We start from the raw sequence: 22,265 nt of genomic DNA, 5'->3' as shown, positions 1-22,265 counted from the left end.
ATACACGCTAGCACATACACAGTTACACACACTAACACACACACACACACACTAAAACATACTCTACCACACTTCCCCTCATCATACCTCTTACCCTTTCTTTGCCTGGAGCCCTGGAGCCCAGGGGGTGCAATAGCTATCCTGACCCTGATGACTACAATTAGAATCATTTCTTTCCCACCATTAGTAAGTCAATTGATTTTTTGTGGTTGACTATTAAAGTCAGCACATTCAGACAGTTCCCAGGTATGCACATAAACAAATTACCAACAAATACCCATTCCTGTCTTGCACCAATACATAGAAATGTAGAATTTGATGACCAATAAGAAGCGGTCTGCCATTTTTTCCATGCTATAGCAACTCCAACCTTAATATCAGTCATTGGTCTCAAATTAGATTGAGGATAGCCATATACCTAATACCCATCCCATATTCATGCATATACAGAGTAATTGTTAGGAGAGGACAAATTTATGGGGAATTCTGGAACCAGACAGAATATCTTAGGGGTCACAGAAGGATTGTCCATGGAGATAACTATAAAATTGTACAACATGTTTGATGCAAGTTCATAGATTTTAGTTGCCATGGCTATAGTTTTCTTATGAATTCTATGCCCTCGGTAATAACAGTGTTCTTCATTCTTACAAATATCATATCTTTTAAAACAGGCTAGGGTAGGAAAGATTCCCAATGTTTCATATTCCCAAAGAGGTACGCTTTACTATGACTTTTATGTGACTCTGTGACCTATTAATACCGGTTTATGTGGAGGTGTAAGTCATTTAGAAGAGGAATACTGAATTTTAAGTACCCAATTTAAAATCTCCTGTAATATCCTCATACCCAACAAGCATTCTAAAAAGATGGACATCAGTGGAGGAAAAGAGGGCTGAAGGACAGAAAGATTTGGGTCCAGATGAGGAACTGTCTCTTCTAAAGAGGAAGACTTTAAGGTATCACAGTACTTATTACGGCTAAATCTGTTTTCATGTTTTCAGAATCTTGTTTCATAAGACCAGGTGTAAAAATAGTGTTTTATTGTAAAATATTTATATTTTTAATATATTAACGAAAAGCAATTAACCGACCCAACACACAAACATCCTGTTCTCAGACCATTTTAACGTGTCCTCTAATGTTATATAAATCATCAGGGGGAGTCGTCAGAGCCCCCTTTAATTAGTATTTTGAAAAAAGTTCAGCTGCCGCACAGGGTTATGTAAAAACGTCCTGCAGTTCCCATCATGCCATTGACACTTTGCGCAACTCCACAGGGCAGCGAAGAGTTAACTGCTAATTTACAGTGCAGGGAAGAGGCCATTTTGAAAAAAAAAAGTTCATGAGGTAATCTCTGAGCCTTTTGGTTGTGCAAAGTGGGCACCATTTTAAGGCTTGGAGTGCTTTCTGTGCTTTTGTTTTTGTGAGTCTTGGTTATTTGGTGATTTCTCCTCTTCTTGGAAACATCCATTTTCGAAGACATTTTCCTCCTGCTTCCTGGTCATCTTCTCTTCATATAGCTGCCGTTCCAGTAACAAGGCTCGGTTAATTTCAGGACCTACAAACCAAAAGTGACTTGCGTTATTTCAGGAATCTATCCATTACCCTTGGTAATATGCCGTAGCGTAACACAAAATCTCAGGGCCCCTGCATGCTGTGCTCAAGGGCCCCTCCCCATGTATGTATCATTTTGAATTAAAAAAATATATACAATAAACCAAATTTACAGACATTGTTAATCAGGGCTTACTTTCAAAGAGCCTACTTCTATGCCAAGAAGTCTCGGAAGCCCCTTAGACCTGGTCAGGTCCCACCCTGCCACCTGGCACACGGGGCAATTTCCTGGTGGGCCACTGGCCAACAGCACCAAGCACTCAGTCGATCTGCTGCTCCAGCCTGCAGCTGGATATGCCTGGCGACACGCTACATGCACATAAAAACATAGCATACAGCCGGGCACATCGAGCCGCCAGCCACACTTATGTTACCAGGGGGTTGCTGGGCTTAAATCACCAGGTCCACCTCGTCAGGCCCTGGGCTTATTAATTCCCTCTAAATGTCTCCCAACGTTGCTAGCAGCCAAAGCAGGGAGTAGCGGTTAGAGGTGAGAGCTGGGGCAGATCTTTGTGTCTCCGGCCTCCTCAATACAGAAATGATGTTTCATGCCATGAAGCGGCCATGTTCTGTGGTTCCATGCTGTCTTAGAAGCTGGAATGTGCATTCCATCTGAAGAAGAGACCTCTAAGGACCCAAAAGCCTATGCAACTATACATATATAAAGACTCATTTTTCTCTTGGGCTAATACGGCTACATGGGCTGTGTACTGTTTATAATGGGAAACATTTTTTTTAAAATACTTAATAATAGTTTGCCTATTTTTACCCTGAAAAAAACCCCAACATTATATAATCTGTGTGGGTGCGCTAGATAAGACAAAGTGAAATGGGGGTAGAAGAAAGACACAGTGAATATTGATTGGCTCCTGCAGCGTAACAAGTCCACATCCTTAAGGAGTTACATTTATTTTAAAGTGTGGGATTGTTGTGTAGAACATGATGGGATGTTTACAATGCAGAGGAAGGAGAGGTTCATTTAGACCAGAACAAACGTGTTAAAGCCACATGTCTGTGAAGAATCTGCTCCATGGAAAATGACTCCGTTTTAATGTGCAGGATATATTTATCTCTGCGGTTGGGCTTAAGGGCCAAAAACGTGCAAGGACCCTGTGTTATCATTTTTGTGTTTCAATCTCTATGCTGTTATCAAACATAGCTTTCCTCCAATCTCAAACATCCGATGATGATATATTTTATGATTTAGTCACGGTGTATTCTAAGTTGCGTGTAGTTCCAATAAATGGGATATTTGCCAGGGTGACTAGGACATGAGGCTGGTTTTTGACACTTCCCAACAAATTTGGGAAAGTTGGCATCTATGCTCTTCTCTATCTGCACAGTCACATTTTGTCACTGTACATAATCCTCTTTCTGAAACATATTTCCCTTTATGTAGTCCAGTTACTATTATATTTGCTGGTCATTCCGCAGATATCATCGTCACTAATGCCTAGCACTGGATCACTAACGCCATCTGCTGGATCACTCAGGCACCAGTTCAACCTTACCTTTTTATGGCTTTCCTTTTTATTTCTTTTATCTAGCTTGTCTGACTGTTACATTTTCTTTCTAAATTCTATTTTGCCCCCCAACTTACATTATATATACATACACACATATACACACTTATACACACTTATACAGTCCATTTCTCTCCTGTGTGTTCTTCGTGGCCTGTGACTCCCTTACTGAGTGGTGATCTGATCAGGTCCTGCAACATGCGACAATCATCCTCCCTTACTGACACTACTTGCCGAGAAGTGATGTCATTTCCAGGCGAGCAGTATGACCGAGGGAGGATAATTGCCACCTGCCGTGGGACCCCATCGGATCGCCGCATTGTGGAATGGTGTGTACCTCTCACCTAGACCAGTCAGAACCTAAGTGCCCCGAAGCATTTGCTCCATGTGTTCCAACATTAATAAGGTCCTGGATGGTGGAAGATTTAACATGTGGCCTTGTCACCATAGAGGAGCGTAACTAGAAACCACAGGGCCTTTGCAAAAATTGCCATGTGGCTCCGTGACTTCACAAGCAACATGTCCCACAGTGCCACTTTTGCCTCAAAACAGCTTGTCTGTGCAATCTGTGCGCCCAAACAGCTTGTCTGTGCCCTTTTTCCCATAAACAGCTTGCCAGCGCCCTAAATAGCCAACCTGTGCAATCTTTGCCAAACACTTACACATGATTTTGATCCAGAATCTTTTTTTTTTTCTTTTTTTTTAACAATCCCTATGGTGCTGAGTTCCTATTCCTGACCGTAAGTGTAATTACTTTCATTTATGCAGCACCATCATCTAAATGTGTAATATTATTCTTTTGAAACATGTTCCCTGCAAACATTTTGAAGCATGAGGTGGTCCTTCTCTTTGCTGTCATAATACCTGTGTGAATGGACACACACATATTGTACAATGTAGCTTTGTCCCCTTGCACATTAGTTACCTGATGCAAAATGTGTTTCAAGGGGCAGTAATACCTAATAAAGGGTTTATTTGCTATTAGCTACAGGCTTTAGCATTACCCCATTGCTGATTTCTGTTCCAGTAGAGGTTTTGACTCAACCTGTACAGTGTACCTTCTGCTTTGCGAACAACTTCATATATAAAAAGTTAATAAGGTTATAACACTAACGCAATAAAAAGGAAGTCGATGCATCTAAACTAAAATAAAAAAAGACACCATCAGTGTTACCTCTAAGGTGAACAATACAGCCCTGATACAAGCATATTACGAAGCAAGGCATGTTCACAACTCAAATGAGCAATCCCTTCATTCATTATATATCCTTACCAAAGTAGCTGAGCAGAACCGGCAGAAAGATGAGTCCATGCACCAGGCCAAGCAGAGTTATAGTCAGATTCAAGCGAAAAAAGAAGATCTGGATGAGCTGGGCTTTGGCAAATGCCAGGACAATGATTCCAGGGAGGTTAGTCATTGCCACTCCTGCAAAAACCTATTAACAAGGACAAAAAAAGATCATTGGGATGCAGTAAGAGTTACCTCTCCTGCGGTTAACCATCTCATCCAATAACGTTTTACTTATTTAATGTCTTTTTATTACGCCTGCGTTCTTCTCACCCCTAGTGCTGTCTCTTCCCTCATGCTGTCTTCTGCTTTCTCCCGATAGCTTTGCAATTTAAGTGCCCTATCATACCTGCCCCAACAAAACCTTCCCAGTTTTATCATTCATGTGCTATACTAGTTACCCTCCGATATATCTCCCATCTGATTTGTCACTTACAGCGCTTCCCATGTTGATTGTTGCTTCTTTTGCCCGATCCACTTTGGTGGGTTTGAGGCTAATGGCAAAGGAGCGAGTCAGATGAGACACAAACTCGACGGATATTCCAATGGCCTGAATGGGAAGAATTTGGGGGGAAAAATGAATAAACCAGAAGAACAAAGATACAAAAAAACACAGAGGGGGGCTCCTTGGTCAGTGCTGCACTGGAGAGCTTGCTCGCTCAATAGGACGATCTGCCTCCCATCCCTGACTGCCACCTATCCCTGGACCTTTTCTGTCCTAGACCTTGCTGGCCTAGGCCAGAAAAATCATAGACTAAACTGGGATTTTGCTTTTGAATTTATATGAGGTGAAAAATGTGAAATCTTTAGCTTCACTATGCTTTTTTAAAGGGCCAACCCCAGTGATTTTCTCCTGAAATGTGGGTTGAGCTGGTCTTGTATAATGCATTGTTAAACTAATGAGGTTACTAATTTTACAATACATTGTACAGGACTCCACTATTCTTGCAAGACAGGTCACTGTGGGTGACATTTGCTCGGTGTGCGAAATGGCCAGCCTGGGAACTGTGTACATGGTTACGTGCAAACCTTTAGCTATATGTAATTGTTGTTGTCCATGTGAGGAGAAGATAAGTGGTTGGGTGGATAAAATGATAAGTAGAATAGTGGTTTAGGGTAATCGTTTTTATTTTGGGAACCAATTGTAAAGGTCATTGGATATCAGAATCCTTTCCATGACCTTGGAAAGCATCAATAAATAAGCAAAGATATAATATGGAGGTCTAGTAATATTTTGATATTGTGTTTGGGACCATGGTTTGAATACAAATGGTTTAGGAAATCTAAATATTTGTAAAGAGAATTTACAGACAAAATGATTGGGGATGGAGAGGAGAGAGAACTGTGACATGAGGAACAGAGGAGCAAAGTCCCAGAGAGGAAAGACGGGAAGAGAGCACATTTATTAACGGAGTGATCAGAGGAAATTGGCACAGAACTCATCTGGTTAACGGAAGAGTGATAAGATGCATTAGCATATGACACAAAGAAATCTGACATCACTAACCGTCACCAGATTGATGAGGGAGATGGCATTGAAATCTATGCTCCACAGGGTCATGACGCCAACTGTGTCCACAAGGATCATGAGGATGGTGAGTAGGTTCAAGAAACCGGATCGCAAGTCCATACCCAACAGAATGCAGCAGACAAGGAATGTGGGAATGAGGCAGAGCGCGAGCATGATCAGCCCTTCCGTGACGATGGTCAGGTACTGCTCATAATACACATACGTGATCCTGCACAGAGGGCTTCAGTTAGCACAGGTACAGCATGCATCATACAGACAAAGTACACGCCTCACATACTGGTGCACAGTGAAAGCACATGCATCCAGAGCCACAAACTGGAATTTTTTTTGCCTTCTTTTGGATCAACAGCAATTCACAGATATAGGAAAGGCTGATCTTGATGGACGCATGTCTTTTTTCAGCCCATGTAACTATGAAGGGACAATCAGTGCCTCATGGGAACACACAGGGGGCCATTGGCTTATGCCACATCACAGAAGGCTCACAGCCACTCACAGTGGCAGGTACTAATGATTGAACATGAAAGAATAAAGGAATCTATATATCCATCACTACCATGTGGCCCCCCTAGCTCTTAGACTGTGATCCCCAACATACGGAGTCACCCTAATATAATGTGCTGGAGAAAAAATGGAAAGGTTTCGTAAGGAGCAATTGTTATACAATGTTCTAAAAGTGGTCCTATATCACCATAACAGCCAATAGAACCTTCTTGCTGATTGGACATTCTTCTGGTTTTTATGGTGATTGGACCACTTATAAAATTATACACCATAATTGATCCTTAAGACTTCCAAAGAAAAGGGAATGTAAATAACCACAAGGTGAGACGTCCACTTACGTGTATGGGAAGACCTCGAATTCGGGGTCCGTGCCCGGCACCTGTCTGAGTGTTTGTGTGATGCTGGCAGCCAGTTCTCTCGCAGTTTTTAAGGCAGCCGTGTACTCCTGCGAGTTCTTCAGAGGTATGTGATATGCCATGAAACGAGTAGCTAAGGGTAAATCCGGTAACGGGAACTTATTTATTTTCTGCAGTACCATCTCACATCACAATGCTTAATAAATCTCTCATCAATTAACTTTAAAGGTGCTGTTCCACTTAGACGAAACATTAATTGAGCGCTCTAGGTTGTTAAGACAAATAAACCTCAGGACACAGGTCATTTTTGTTTTTGTGTTTAGTACTTAGCAGAAAAGAAGGGAAGATGGAGAGAACAGGGGAAGGAGGCCATAGTGGGGAATGAAGTATAATGTGAGCTAGAGGTGCGGAATGAGACAGCAAGAAAAGTGAGTTTTGGAAATAAGTGTTCAACTTTACTTAATGTTCTTACCTACGATGTCTCCATGTTCATTGAATTTGACAGCATTATCATACGCCCCCAGACCCCTGCAAAGAAACCAGATTGTTGCCCTTTGCAATGAGACCGTTTACAAGGCAATTATAGAATATCTGTTAATATCAGGTCAATATTATAAGTAATGGTGGCTCAAATCTATGAGCCATCTTCAATCCAGACAAATGCAAAAACAAAACAAAAGCCTACCTACCGCTACTAAGCGATCCAACTCCCGAGGCACATAGGAAAATAGCTGACTTCTGACAATGTGTCTCCTAGCTCTGGGGGTTTGTAATCTTGAATTTAGGGAGCTGGTTTTGACTTGTGCAATATTTTTATTCTATTGGGGCCAAGAAATGAATAGGGATTTGCTGAACTTCACAGAGATATTATATTTAGTATGAGAAGACTCTGCTTTTATACACTCAGTCAGGTTGAGCTCTGGCTTGATGAGGGCTGTGGGGACGAATGAGACCCGTTGTGCATATGTGCAGAAAGCCTTCCTATTGACTTTGATATGAGCGTTTTCCTGCCACTGATTAGCTGGTTTCATGCAGCCAATCAGTGGTGCAAAACGTCTGATCACAATGGAGCAATTGCAGTTTTTACTAAAAGTAAATTATTTATTTTTTTAACATTTTGAAGTACAAATCTTGTGTAGGTGAAACTGCGTGGCACACCCGAATGTCCCTGAAAGATAAAACATCTTACGTAAGAAGCTTTCTGCACCTCTTTTGGGAGCGCTTTCTGTGTATATGAACAGGAGTCATTAGCCCCCTGAAACTCGGGCCCGACCATGTGCTGGAGCTGGCTGGTGGTAATTATGGAGATATGTTCAGCCAAACACTGAGCTGGGGGTCAAGGGAAAAGGGCAAATGCATTTTGGGTGATTCTCCAAAGGGGGAAACCATTACTTTAACCACCTGTTTAATTTGATCTGTCAGTGAAAGGGTTAAACGCCCATGTTGGCGTGTATTTGGCTTGTATAGATCAGTGTCCCAGCATGTCCTCATCTCTTCTACACATTGCTATGTTACTCACCCCTTGGGACACTTTAGGTTTGGGTAATCCTGTAGGAATAGTGGCAGATACTTATTGAATTGTTCCAGGGTCGGTCTCAGTGTTGCACTCGGATTTTGGATACATTTTCTCAAACACCCTGGTGATGCTGGAAGGGAAGGACACAAATATAGTCAAGTGGAGCTTCTTACAATCTCTTAGCCGGAAGCTTTTCTGATATTTATAACATGGTTTTGCCGACATTTTTTATTATTCTTTTCAATTAACTTGAAGTGCCAATAAAGCAATATCGAAAGGGAGTCAAGGGGCACTCGGGTTATAGTACAAAGGAACAATAAAAATCCTCAAAACGATTGTCTGATAATTGAGTTCATATTGAAAAATCCCTACTGCTATGTCTGTCAACCCCAACCCCATTCCATTGGTGGTACCTACTGCTAGTAGATGGACAGAATGTCCCGTTGAATAATAGTAACCGGCAGCAGTCGGAGGTGGGATTTAGCCAGTCTATAAAGTCATCTACCCAGGAGGATGCTGGAATCTCCAAGTAAGACCTAGGGCAAAATGAGGACATTGCGTTACACATGGATGAGACAAGTAGATTTTGTAGCATTGCAGGAGAAATCTACATAATTACAACTACTGCACAATATTATACAATAATACAAAATAACAACATTAGCAATCTGTGGCGTTGGTGGACATTGGTGCATTTAGAAGGTGCACTTACATGACCTTACCAAAGTCTAGTGCTGCCTCCATCTGAAGGTCAGACTCAAGAGCACCATCAATATGTACTCAATATTCATGTTACATCGCCATCCTCTCAATCTGTCCAGTCACCCAAGACTGGTGAATTCTCAGATAATAATAGGAAAATGCCCTCTCTCTCCCTGTTGCGTTGAACTGTTATTACGCACAGTGAGCTTCAGCACTCACCTTTCAGGATATTGCGTGGCATACTGGATCTTTTGGGTCATGGAATTGTTATCACACCCAACACTGGAGCAGATACCGTTCATCCCATCAATGCTCGAGAAGTTGTACCCTGACGTGGTGACAAAATATGTCGGGACACCGACCTCAAAGTACTTGTTCAGAGCTTCGAAATATTTCAACACATAGGAATCCTGCAAAGAGGCAATGTTTATTTCATTATTTTATTTTCATTTTATTATTTCATTTCACTTACCCATACTATTCTTGAACCGGGCCCTTTCGAGCCCACCATTCCTCCTGATGTGTCTGTATGTATTAATGTATACTTGTTTCTGTTAACTCTCCCCACTTAAATTGTAAATTGTACAGCCATGTGTAATTTGTTGGTGCTTAATAAATAAAAGATAATAATAGCAATAATAATAATGCCAGCTTACGATCTAAGTTTGGATGATTAATATTACATCACAAAAGTCAGTTCATTTGTAAATAGTGGTAAATACCATTAAAGCAGTTTCCTCATTGTTTATGTAATGGTTATGAATGATTCCTTACCCACTGTGACCCAACTCTACACAGGGAATTCCAATCACTGGACACAAGCGTATCTCCATAGCATGTACAAGCGCTTATATACCACATGGAAGGAGCCACCTCCACTCACACTTTACAGGTATGTCCCAACTGCTGGTGCCACTCTGTAAGACTGTATCCACTCACTCTGCATAGGAACCTCTACTCCATCTGGAGGAGGCTGTCCGAGCTCACTCCATCCACTCACACGGTACAAGCATCACTACACACACAATTCCATCCACTCACACGGTACAAGCAATGCTACACACACCATTCCATCCACTCACACGGTACAAGCATCGCTACACACACAATTCCATCCACTCCACTCACACGGTACAAGCATCGCTACACACACAATTCCATTCACTCACACGGTACAAGCATCGCTACACACACAATTCCATCCACTCACACGGTACAAGCAATGCTACACACACCATTCCATCCACTCACACGGTACAAGCAACGCTACACACACAATTCCATCCACTCACACGGTACAAGCATCGCTACACACACAATTCCATCCACTCACACGGTACAAGCATCGCTACACACACAATTCCATCCACTCACACGGTACAAGCAGCGCTACACACACAATTCCATCCACTCACACGGTACAAGCAGCGCTACACACACAATTCCATCCACTCACACGGTACAAGCATCGCTACACACACAATTCCATCCACTCACACGGTACAAGCATCGCTACACACACAATTCCATTCACTCACACGGTACAAGCATCGCTACACACACAATTCCATCCACTCCACTCACACGGTACAAGCATCGCTACACACACAATTCCATCCACTCCACTCACACGGTACAAGCATCACTACACACACAATTCCATCCACTCACACGGTACAAGCATCGCTACACACACAATTCCATTCACTCACACGGTACAAACATCGCTACACACACAATTCCATCCACTCACGTGGTACAAACATCGCTACACACACAATTCCATCCACACACACGGTACAAGCATCGCTACACACACAATTCCATCCACTCACACGGTACAAGCATCGCTACACACACAATTCCATATACAATTTACACATACATCAAACTAAAAGAAAAAACACCTTGCAATACCCTGATCTGTGATGCTTACCAGGGGTACAGACAGCTCCTGATCTAGTCCAACAGGACAGTGCAGCATAAAAAACAGCCCACAGCAGAACATGAATATAAACACCACCATCTGTACACAGGAAAAAGAGACATGTAAGAGACACATCGATCTGCGTATATTCGGAGAGAAAGATACACTGGGAGAAATGGTTCTGTATACAGGCGACAGCAATATACCATTGTACACTGTACATTGGATAGAAAGCTTGTTATATTAGCTATCGGTAATAAAGGTTCTGTAATATGTGTGAGTTCTCACCACTATGGCCCGGCTGACCGGGTTCAGCAGTATGGGGCAATACACCTTCTTCATGAATGTGATCAGCAGCCCCTTGGATTTTTTCTTGGGTTTCCCACCTTTGGCTTTTACACAGCAGCAGATGTCATATCGAGATTCCTGGCAAGAACACGAGCGAAGACAATGAGCAATGCAGGGTGCCACCGGGATCCTGGACACGGCTAGAAATCCTGGATCAGGGCTACCTTACAAACAGACTTTAAAGCATAGCAAAACTCTTTATGTGCAATGTTGCTTTCTTGTTTTGAACATCTTGTCTGAAAAATTAACCTAGTGTTGTGTGTTCTGTCCAGTATGTTACAGAAGTAAGTTGTTGCGCCATATTAACAAACCCCCTGCTTTACCTCCTGGCGTTTAGTATCCAAAGACACGAGAGCCACAAACATTGTGATCTGCAGCAGAAAATCCAAGAGAATAGATAGAGCGGCATTCAGGGCAAACGTACGTACAGCAGGCATACTGGTGAGGGCACCTGTTGCAAAGAGCAATAACACCATGAGTACATATGGGAATGGGATGGGTGATTTACTACTTTCACTATTTAAAACTGCCACTTTTCTTAAATGTGACCCCATTAACCAAACGTACGTGTGTTTCATACACCTTCCAGGTCAAAGGAGAAATGAAGCCACATTTAAGCATGTACTTTTTCCAGATAAATACATAGTAACAAATGAGCAGGACACACAATGGTACATGTGTTTGTATAGTTGGATACTATAATAGTATAATTATCTGTAATCCATGCTATGGTAATTGAGTGGAAAGAAGATCATCTAGTATTAATTTTAAGCAACATTAAAATTAAAAACAGTGTTTATATCATGGCAGCCACTTATCTCACATACTTAACGCTACTCATGTTCATTTATTCTTTTGCCACCTAAGTTCCTAAACTGCTCTGCAGGTTTATTGGGCACAATTCCAGCGTGTGAAAGATCCTTCCCTTGCCCCCTGTCTGTGGTTGCCTTTGCACGTGGTGACCATCGCAGGACTTCTCATAAAACCAGCAAGGCGTTTGCTTAAAGAATGTAGCTTATCCTTAGAACAAACGTCCTAGCGTGTCCATTCTTATTTGGTAGTGGCTCATGACTGGGTACATGCAGTGATAAGACATCATATGTTATATTCTAAGGTTCATGTTGAGCTAGATATGATTATATACCACATGGGTATGTTGCATTACCATTAGCCCCTGTACTGTGTGACAGTATGATGGTGTATATATTGGTACAATAGGTGCATTACCCAGGAAGAAGCAGAGGGACTCTGAAACACTGCAGAGTAACATGCTGGGGGCCACACTGCCCAGGACCCTTCCAATGTGTTGCTCTCTCTTCTCTCCTTCTCTCCGCTCATCCCTCTGCACATGATAAGCACAAGAGAACGTCACTGATAACAGAGCAATGTTTGGCAGGTCATTGACAGCTGTATGGTAACTGAATTAAGTCGATAATGGAGCTAATAACAAAGAAACATATATGTCACAGCAGAGCAATGCTCTGTAGATCACTGCCGGGTGTTGATCATGCTTTTGGTGATAGTGCTACCTTGAACAAGTTGCCCTACATGCATATAATAATGTGGCTTAACTAATATATATACGTACTATATATATTTATATATATATATATATATATAATATTCTTAGGTTGTGACTGGCTCTATTGTATTGTTCTATCTTCTGCTTTCTGTCTTGCCAAATTTAGCCTGTGACCTATTGTTATTGGTAAATCTACCATTCTGGTCAGGGCTTCTTTTCTCTGTTGAACATGCTCAAATTATCACTTTTGGTGTGTATGCCCATCCCCTTGGTTATTATTATTATTATTGTGCTTTATCAGGGCTAGGTCTTTCTTTGGGCGAGGGTTCCACTAACCTTATCCTGTAGGTGGTCTGTTATGGTTTTCTGGTTATGGTTAGACTACATAACATAACATTATCTCTGCAAAATACCTGCCTTTGGGCTTCTTGTATAAAATGTTTATGCTCTATAACTGTATATAATGTTATATGCCAATTTTAGTGCCCATCCATGATTTTTCTAATTCCAGTCTGGCCACGTCAGTCAGGAGGGGGTCACTGTACCTGTAGCTCCAACACAAAGATGAAGATGTTGTCTGCACCCACGGCCAGCACTAGGAAAGGCACGACTTCCACAATGATAAGTGAAGATGGAACACCCAAGTAAGAGAAGAAACCCATAGATGAGACAACAGATCCCAGGACAACCAAGATCCCCCCCAAGCCTAGGGTAATCTTCGAGTCCACCTAAGGAAACAGAGGGGAGGTCAGGAGATTGTGAGAGACATCCTTTCTCGTTGAGTTGTTGACATGTAGATGAGTCCAGAGAAGGCATTAAATTGCCTCACTTGGGGTAAAATGCAAGGCAGTCCCACTGATTCAGCTCATTGACAAGCAATATAGCCATGAAAAATTGGATGGGACTCGCTATACTTGGGGTACTTTCATGTAGTGGCCGGCTGAGCAATATATGGCCATATAGTGTGATGGAATCTATTGATGTGGGTGAGTCTTGCTTGATCCATGAACACCTCTCTTGTGTGGGTTTCATGGGGGATATAGAGATCATGTGAGAGGTCTGAAAGCAATGGAGGAATATCTTACCAGCACACGTCGGCAACTGCTGTACTCCCCGAGAGCAAGCGCTATGTACAAGAAGATTACTAGGTAACTAATTGTAAAGATAGGGATGTCCTCTGTAGTTGTCCTGTTGATTTCATCCTCCAGGGAACGCTGTCAGGGACAGAGATTTTAAAAGTTAAATTGGTATGTAACAGTTCGGGAAATACAGAACATAAAGTCTCATTAGCATAGAAACACAGAATTTGACGGCATACAAGAGCCCAGGTAGCGTGACCTACTACTTAACATACTGCACTGTTTTAACCTTTAGAATCTCTAGACATGAAGTCTATATCATCTACCACCCTCTCAATGGCAAAGTACTTTCTTCGATTACAGACAAGAATCTGTTAGATTATGATCTCGTGTCCTTGTATTTGAATTTTTCTACAAATAGAAGAGTTTCAGACTGATTTTAATTGCTTCTTACCTCGGCCAAATAAGAGAAGGTGAAGTTACTTTTTGGGTCTTCTAAATACTCCTGTACAATTTCCAGGAACCTCTTCTCCCAAAGCAACACATAATCAAACCTGGGATCGTTGCGGGCAAAATTATTTAGGGAAATTGTGAGAATAAGGGCTTCTGATTCTGAGTAATCACTGTCTGTAGGAAGAGAAAGGACAATTATATCAACAAAAACTGCAATGAGAAAGAAGACAAAAAAGTAGGAAAAGCGAACTAACAATAACCAGAAACAACGGAGAAGAGGGATGAACAAATGTGTGTGTGTGTGTGTGTGTGTATAGTGACGAAACCAGCTAGATATCTCTCTAGAAATATACCCATTGGGACTATTATGCAGTACTACAAAACTTTATGTACCAGTAGTATTGTTTTAGATACTTTGAAGGAGAAGACAATGTATGGACAGGGAAATGCAGGAGTTTCATAGGAGTTTCCAGTAGTTTAAATGTGCTCATTCAGGTTAATTGCGTAAACAAGAGTAAGGGTATTAACTGTCATTTACAGAGAGGTCACATATATGAGGGATGGTACTTGTCAGAGGGTATTTATGGTGTCAGAGCAGTAGAATTTGCCTTCTTACCACCATATCCACCCACAGCCAGAAACGGGAAGACTGGGGCACCATAGTCTGCCATACAGCTCAACTCTAAGTCAGTGATGTCTTGAAATGACAGGGGAGAGCTGCAAAGAGAGAACAATTGGATGATAAATCTCCTTCTTCCCAACTAGACCCAATGCATTAATATTTTTTCCTTCTGCCGCATCTATGTCTTGGAACCACCCCACTCCCCTTGTCACCCTGATTCTGCATTGAACATGTATCCCAAGTCACGCTGTGCCAATCCCTTAGCAACCTCATCCACCCAGTGCTCATTATGCCCCTTCCCAAATCATTCTCAACTATTCTTATGCATCATTCACCAACACTGTCACTGTATTCCCATATGGCCAGTAATCACTATACCTAGATCGTGTCCTGCAGCTTCCTCTGCTATTCCTATATTGACCTCAAGGGTCTTTATATGCACTGACATTCTCTTCTACTCTACTTGTCATTTTCATTAATAATGCCACTCATTTCTTCTACCCACTGCTTCAAATGTTGACCCCACAGAACTCGAAATCTGACCTGTAGCTACGCTAAACCCTTCCCTTCATAAGCCCTGTACCAACCGAGACGTCCATATCATAACCTTACTTACTTTACACAGTACAAGAAGTGGTCTCGCCAACCTACTGTGGCAGTTTCTCCAGAAACGGTCTGCGTCACCTCCATTAGGAACCTGGTGCGATTATTCTGGAAATATTGCATCAAGCTGTTCACACAGCAGTCCTCGGCTGAGGGGTTTGAAGGATTCAGGGGTGCATAGCAGATATCTTGAATGCTGATATTTTTCTGGTGTTTCTCTGACCACACCTTGAATAGACGAAGGTTGGAGTCTAATCAGCACAAAATAACTATAAATCGCAAAACAATAACTATTTTAAAGCCTTCATAAAGCCTAACCCGTTATATTTAACTCTCATCACATCCAGTATTACAGAGCGCAGCTATAGAAAATATAATCCTAAATGATTTTAGCAGGGTATAAATGTATTCATATTTTGTGCAGACAGCACAGTAAAATTTAAGGACAGACAGCACAAGGTGGGCAAAGGTAAAAGGGGGCACTGTTTGGGAATATAGAGACATTAGAGCCTTATCTGAGCTATTCTGTCACAATGTAGATGTTAAACTCTCAGAAAGCTCTACACTAGGTTGGCAATAGTCAAAGAGGGTACACATGGCTGATATGAGATACCAGTGAGGAAAGGAAAGAGAAAAGAGAAGAATAGCAGACCTGGAGGATATGCCAGAAGGGGGCAACCTTCTTTTCTACGAGAATTCCTAATATCATGATCCCTCTACAGGTTTGAACTGGCCAACAATTCCAGAACCACAGGAGAACATACAAAGGCAAGGAAGCAAGTCCAGGGGTAATGAAAATGAGAGAAGGCCTACTCTATAGCCATTATTAAGTGAGAGGAAGACCACAAAGCAGCATTGAAACCAATGCCTTCACCGTAAATTATAGCAAAAGTAGAAGGTGGACCTCTTGTAAAGCATAACCTTATACAACCTGCTACCTCCTGCTTCTATACCCCTGAGAAAGGCTACGTGTCGAAATGTTAGGAGATACCTGTTGTTGCCTTAGATATTCACCCTTCTGTATTAGTTCATTTTTAACACTTCGGTTAACATTTACATATTTCCCTCTGTGTGGAGAGCGATGTATATCAATACATGTCTGGGACTGTGGCACTTGGTTAATCCATATCCTTTACGTTCTCATTTCTAGACTGTAAGCTCGTTTGAGCAGGGCCCTCCTCACCTGTTGTCTCTGTAAGTCAAATTGTTATGCTACATACTACTTGTTATGTCCTGTCCACCCATTGTACAGCGCTACGGAATTTGGTGGAGCTATATAAAACAATAAATAATAATAAAAAATGTTGTTCTGCTATAACTTTTACTTACTATTACTATTATGCAACATGGTAATTTAACACTGTTTTGGGTAAAGCAATATTAGTTCTCAACCAACAAAACTCATCTGTGTCCTTCCCAGCGTGTCTCACTGTCCATTTACAGAGGGGTTTTACATTGACCATGAGGAGCTACAAGGACTATTAGATTTAGAAGGCACCTAAATATTAACCCCAGTGGATAAAAGGTAATTCATCTAATAATTTATGTCATCCTTACTAAACAGTCAATTTCATAATAACAGATTATGACTGTACATTCTGTATATTGAGGATCCCATGTAATTATTGAAAAACATATTCTATATTTAAAAAAACTATACGTACTAGGAAAGTGAGCAGAGTTAAACATATACAGTTAATCTGCTTTTAACATTGTTAATATATTTAATTTATCTAGTACTTTCCCATCAGTACATAATGCATATTATCTCATCTTTATAATAAGCCAAGACATGTTTGTGAGCAGTAACTCTTTCGACCCTAAAATGATTGTGTTCATTAAAGATTACCCGTATCCAATTCCTGACGCATCTTTATGCATCATAATATTCTAATGCTTACTTTTACATTAAAAGTACATACATTAAAACATGCATTTAACTTGATTAGTTTCAGATGGGTTCTATTGAAATATATAATATATATTATATAGGGCACCTGCTTTTGTGTGTCTTCCCAATGGACAGCTCCATGGAAAATACATATGCATTCTGCTTTATATGTAAACTAATTATAATATTTTTTATTACACCAGTCAAGACTGTAGTGATTTCCTGTATGCAGTGCCATTATAGCTGCGCTACTCAAATACCAAGCATTTTAAACTTTCTCTTGTGCATTATTTTGTTCCTCTTGTCTTGGATAAATCACTGGCTTACTGCGCACCCATAACGAATTCTTAGTATTCCATCAAGTCATGCACACAGCTGACCTAAAATGATCCCACAATTAAAAATGAAAGAGAACTGCCTTTCACAATCAACGTAAAGCTTCAAAAATGTGGGTCCTACCAGTTCCCTCCCTATTCAGAGACTGTATATACCAACAATATGCCTACCGCTGACTGCAGCAGGGAGATTCACATACCGTGATACTCTGCAGTCTGGTCTGGAGGTCTAGCAATTCCAGGAGTATGTCAGGGGAGAGGATGCCACTGAAGTTCAGTTTCCCAAAGAAAAGAGAGTCATAGGAGTATGAAGAACGGTTCTGCACAGTGATGATTAGTTGGTTGGTTCTAAAGAACGGCCCAAAATTGGCATCATGAAAGTCCTTCTCTTGTCTAGCTCGGCTGTAGGGTGCAGACCATAATTCCACCGGGTCTGTAGTCAGACGGATTAATATCATGCCAGCTGAGAGAACAATCACTATAACGGTTGAAATTCCAATAACTGTTTTGGGATAAGATGCAACTGTAGTACCCCAACGGCGGAAGGCTCTTTCCATTAGCCTGTTGGTCTTTAAACTCAGCTTCTCTGAGCAGCTCAGGTTGGATTCTGTAACCCGTGGAAGCTCTTTGGTTTTTTTGTCTTTCCTGCAGCACCTTTTAGCACATCTATACCCCAGGAACAGAAAGAAGAGGAGAAGTAAGGTTCCACAGGTCACCATGCTCACCACCAAATACCCATCAAGAGCTCCGATCTGGAATGGGTCAGGGATGGGTTCTGGAGGAGCGATTCTGGGACATGATTCTTTGCAGTCCTGACATGTGCAGGAATTCTCCTCGCTTCCTCCTGGGCCTTCGTTGCATTTCCAAACTTTGCTTGAGTGTGGAATAATGCCATTTCCAACCTCTGTGTCATTGTCTAGCAACTCGAAGTTAATGATCAGTGGTGCCAGTCCATTGCTAATATCCCCCTGAAAGTCCAGCCACCGTTGGCTGGTGCAGAGCTCGGCACCATATTTCCCACACATGGTTGCAATAGCATACCCCCCAGTGGCAGGCAGACGTACATTTTTACAGGAATAAAAACTATCTTCTGCAAAACTCTTGCGGTAGTAGCAGCCATATTCTAGCGCGCCTTGCTCTGGCTGCCCTGTGATATTGGTGGGAAAGGTGCGGGTGACATTGATGAAGGTGCTCTGGTCTGGGCTACAGGTGTTCTGGCAATGGATATTGGCAAAGTTCTCAGCACAGGATGGGCATCTGCTTAAGATGACCTTAGAAAGAGCAAAGTTCTTCTCTATACTCTGCAGCTGTTTAATTGAGCAGCAAGCATAAGTGTTGTTATCTCCATTATAGATCATTGGACAGATGTCCTTAAGGAGTGCCAGATGTGCTCCACTTAGTTTCCTGGCTGGAGTATTGGACTCACAAGCAGTTATAGCTGGGATCAGACTGCTTGACACCTCTGGATTCAGCCCACATTCGTCATATAATGAACAATAACCGCTTCTGTGGATAGTGGTTGCCCCGTGGACCTGGAACAGAGAACGGTGTATAAGCATCATATATCCACATGTATACATAGTAGCACACACGTCAGTTAATACTGTGATATGACAAAGGGCAGAGCGCTAAGGCCAACAGACGGAACAGATAGAAACATGTTGAATGCGTATTAAAATGAATACAATCAGTATGTGAATATAGTGGGAGAGACATCCAGATGACAGATACTAGAGCAAGTATTCAACGACTAAACCTAAGTAAAACGAGCGAGACAACCAATCAGTTACTGTATTATATCCTTATTATTATTATTTTACTAGAATAATCTAAAATGCCCTTTTCTATTGACCTGACATTGAATGGGATGAGCCAAAATGTACTATACTAATGTACATATTATGTATGTAGTAAAGTTAATGTATATTTCACTTTAGTAAATAGGTTCTGAATTTACTACATAAAGAGTCTTACTTTACTAAGATGACGCTGGAGAGGTTTCTGTGACCGGTGAGAAAGCCTTTGTTATCACAATGTATCGGTTCCTTAAAAAATAATAATAACTCACCTGAGGGTGGGACATTGCCCCCAGAACCACTACTATAATAATCCTGGGCAGCATCCTTGATCCCTCCAAACCTGCCCCAGGGCTTGGGTGTCAGGACAGATGGGGTATATCCAGGAACAGGGTAAGAGTCGCTCCAAGTGTTACGTGCGGAATGGGAAGCCAAACTAGTAAGATAATATTGATCTGTCTTTTTCAAGCTCCGGATCCTGCACAGGAGCCAATTGGGAGCAGCAGGTGTGATAAAACCTGCTTCTTATTAACTAGAGAATGGGACAGAGGAGGAGGGGACAGGCCAGGTCACAAGCCAAATCGGCTCGTACGCTCAGTGAAGAAAAAGAGCCCATCTGGTATTGTCCTAAAATCAGACGTATTTAGCTTAATGGAATCTATAAGTGTGATTAAAGTAATTTTGCTAAAACTGATATGTCAGTTCTCCCAATTTGGACATTTTACAGTAAAATACACTAAATAAAACCAACTTAACTCTGTTTACAGATTAAAGAGATGTATTACAAATCCTTCATGCTTATACCTCAGACCGACCTGCCTTACCTTTCTGCTTTTACAGCAAGAAAAAGGGGCAGATCAGATGGGCCAATGGGTGCATGGAAAAAAACTGAATTATACATCACAAGCAAACTATATCCCCAAAATGCTAAATTACTGGTTGTCGTTGACTGGCTCAAGCAGACTTTGAAAGTATGAGTGGAGGTGAGATAACTTCAGGAAATCGAATTAATTACACATGCTAGCTGTGTCACAGATTTCATCTTCCTTGGGGTCAAATAGCCTCTTAAAACAACGTCTACAGCAACAATTATGATGACCGACAAACCGAAGGCACAAGCAAATCGTTTTAATTAGTCAACGTAATTATGCTAAAAGATAACGTTGGTTAGTTTCACTTTGCCATTGAGTTGTTTCAGAGCAAGGATTGGCAAAAGTGGCCATACAAAGCTTGGAGATGTCATTGGTGGGGATTTTATGTAAATGTCCATGAAAGGGTTTCATGCGTAGATTGGTACATTACATGCTCAAAGACTAAAAATCTTGGAAAACACTTTGCTGGAATATGAGATTTCCTAGTAAGATGATTCCTTACCCGCCACGGATGATCCTCTGTGGTATATTGTATATAACACATGCAGACAAAGAGGCATCCACCGCCTGAAGGTGAGGTCCCTTGGTGCCCAATAGTTCCCTCCTTGTATACCTTCACAAAGCAGCTTACAGCGTCTGTGCACATGGTCTAATTGAAGATTCATATGGACAATATTGACACAAGTGATTAGGATATTTAAACCTACACGTGTCCATATGCTGCAAAAGCGGTTGTTGTTGATACAACAGCCTAGCATAAGGTTGGGTGTATCCAGCAGACAGTCGCATGCCTTATGCTATATCAGGCACTGGTCTTAAGGAGCCACGAATTATTTTCACCACTAGTCATGTAGCTGTGTTATATATATATATATATTTTTTTTTTTATTATTATTTTTTTTTTATACCGTTATTTTAGGGCAACGGTGATGTCACCATATTATGAGGAACTTTGCTCTGGATGACACACTCTATTGTATGCTATCCAATTTGGGGGATTTCAGAGTTGGAGGAAGGAAGTGTGATTTAGGACAACATTCAGGTCAGAACAAAATGACCACATAGGTGACGAGGGGGTGGATTTGTGTGTATATGACTTGTACAGAAATAGCACTGGGTTGCAGGTGGCAGGGTTAAAGATACAGAATTGTGTAAATGGGTCAGGTGTAAAAAAAATTAAACTAAGATTGGGGATTGGAGATGCTTGTGCTCCGTATGAAAGTAAAAATGCAGTAATACAGCTGTTTGACGGCCAAAATGAATTACTATAAGAGCTTTGGTTTACAGCTGCAGTGACTTTGTCCAGTGGAGGACTGAGACAGTATTGTCTCTTTGGGTTCCAACTCCCTCTTTCCTTTTCTGACGTCCCTTTCTTTGAGCTCAGAATGTTTTATTTTACGTATAGTGGGGATATTGTCCATGTTCTAAGAATAGCTGAGAAGGTCAGGGTGGAGGCCCTGAAGACCTACACGGCTCCTTGTCTCTGTTCACAGCGTCCTTGGTATTTGACCCCGATAAGAGATCCCATCAGATTGTCTGAGGGCACAGAGCTCTATAGCTGATAACAGCAAATCCAAGGACTCTTATCAAGGAACAGAGCCAAAGCATTCCTAGAACTGCAGACTGAACACACAATAAGTGTCTTGTACAGAAAGAACAGTTTAAAGAACAGTCACCTTATAGAGAGGAATCTGTATTCACATCTATGTGTGCCGTTACATACACTTCATTCTTATACTTAATAGGCAGGAAAATGCCTGGAATTTCTATTTCATAAAGT

General features: G+C 41.5%; 1 protein-coding gene across 1 annotated transcript; it reads right to left on the bottom strand.

The window, feature by feature from the left end:
• Positions 1–1,021: 1,021 nt before the first annotated feature.
• NPC1L1 (NPC1 like intracellular cholesterol transporter 1) lies at positions 1,022–20,037 on the bottom strand. The gene is made up of 20 exons (XM_053462786.1): positions 19,886–20,037; positions 18,018–19,349; positions 15,605–15,819; positions 14,983–15,083; positions 14,368–14,540; positions 13,920–14,048; positions 13,380–13,562; positions 12,540–12,654; positions 11,636–11,763; positions 11,253–11,390; positions 10,974–11,063; positions 9,257–9,447; positions 8,753–8,871; positions 8,339–8,465; positions 7,292–7,347; positions 6,802–6,952; positions 5,936–6,167; positions 4,865–4,978; positions 4,414–4,576; positions 1,022–1,561 (listed from the first exon to the last, which is right to left on the bottom strand). The coding sequence occupies exons 1-20, from the start codon at positions 19,937–19,939 to the stop codon at positions 1,392–1,394; spliced, it is 3,981 nt and encodes a 1,326-aa protein (XP_053318761.1). The 5' UTR covers positions 19,940–20,037; the 3' UTR covers positions 1,022–1,391.
• Between the last annotated feature and the right edge of the window lie 2,228 nt (positions 20,038–22,265).

The sequence above is a fragment of the Spea bombifrons genome, chromosome 4 (genome assembly GCF_027358695.1).
Source record: "Spea bombifrons isolate aSpeBom1 chromosome 4, aSpeBom1.2.pri, whole genome shotgun sequence".
NCBI lineage: Eukaryota > Metazoa > Chordata > Amphibia > Anura > Pelobatidae > Spea > Spea bombifrons.
This window is presented reverse-complemented; position numbering and strand designations above follow the sequence as displayed.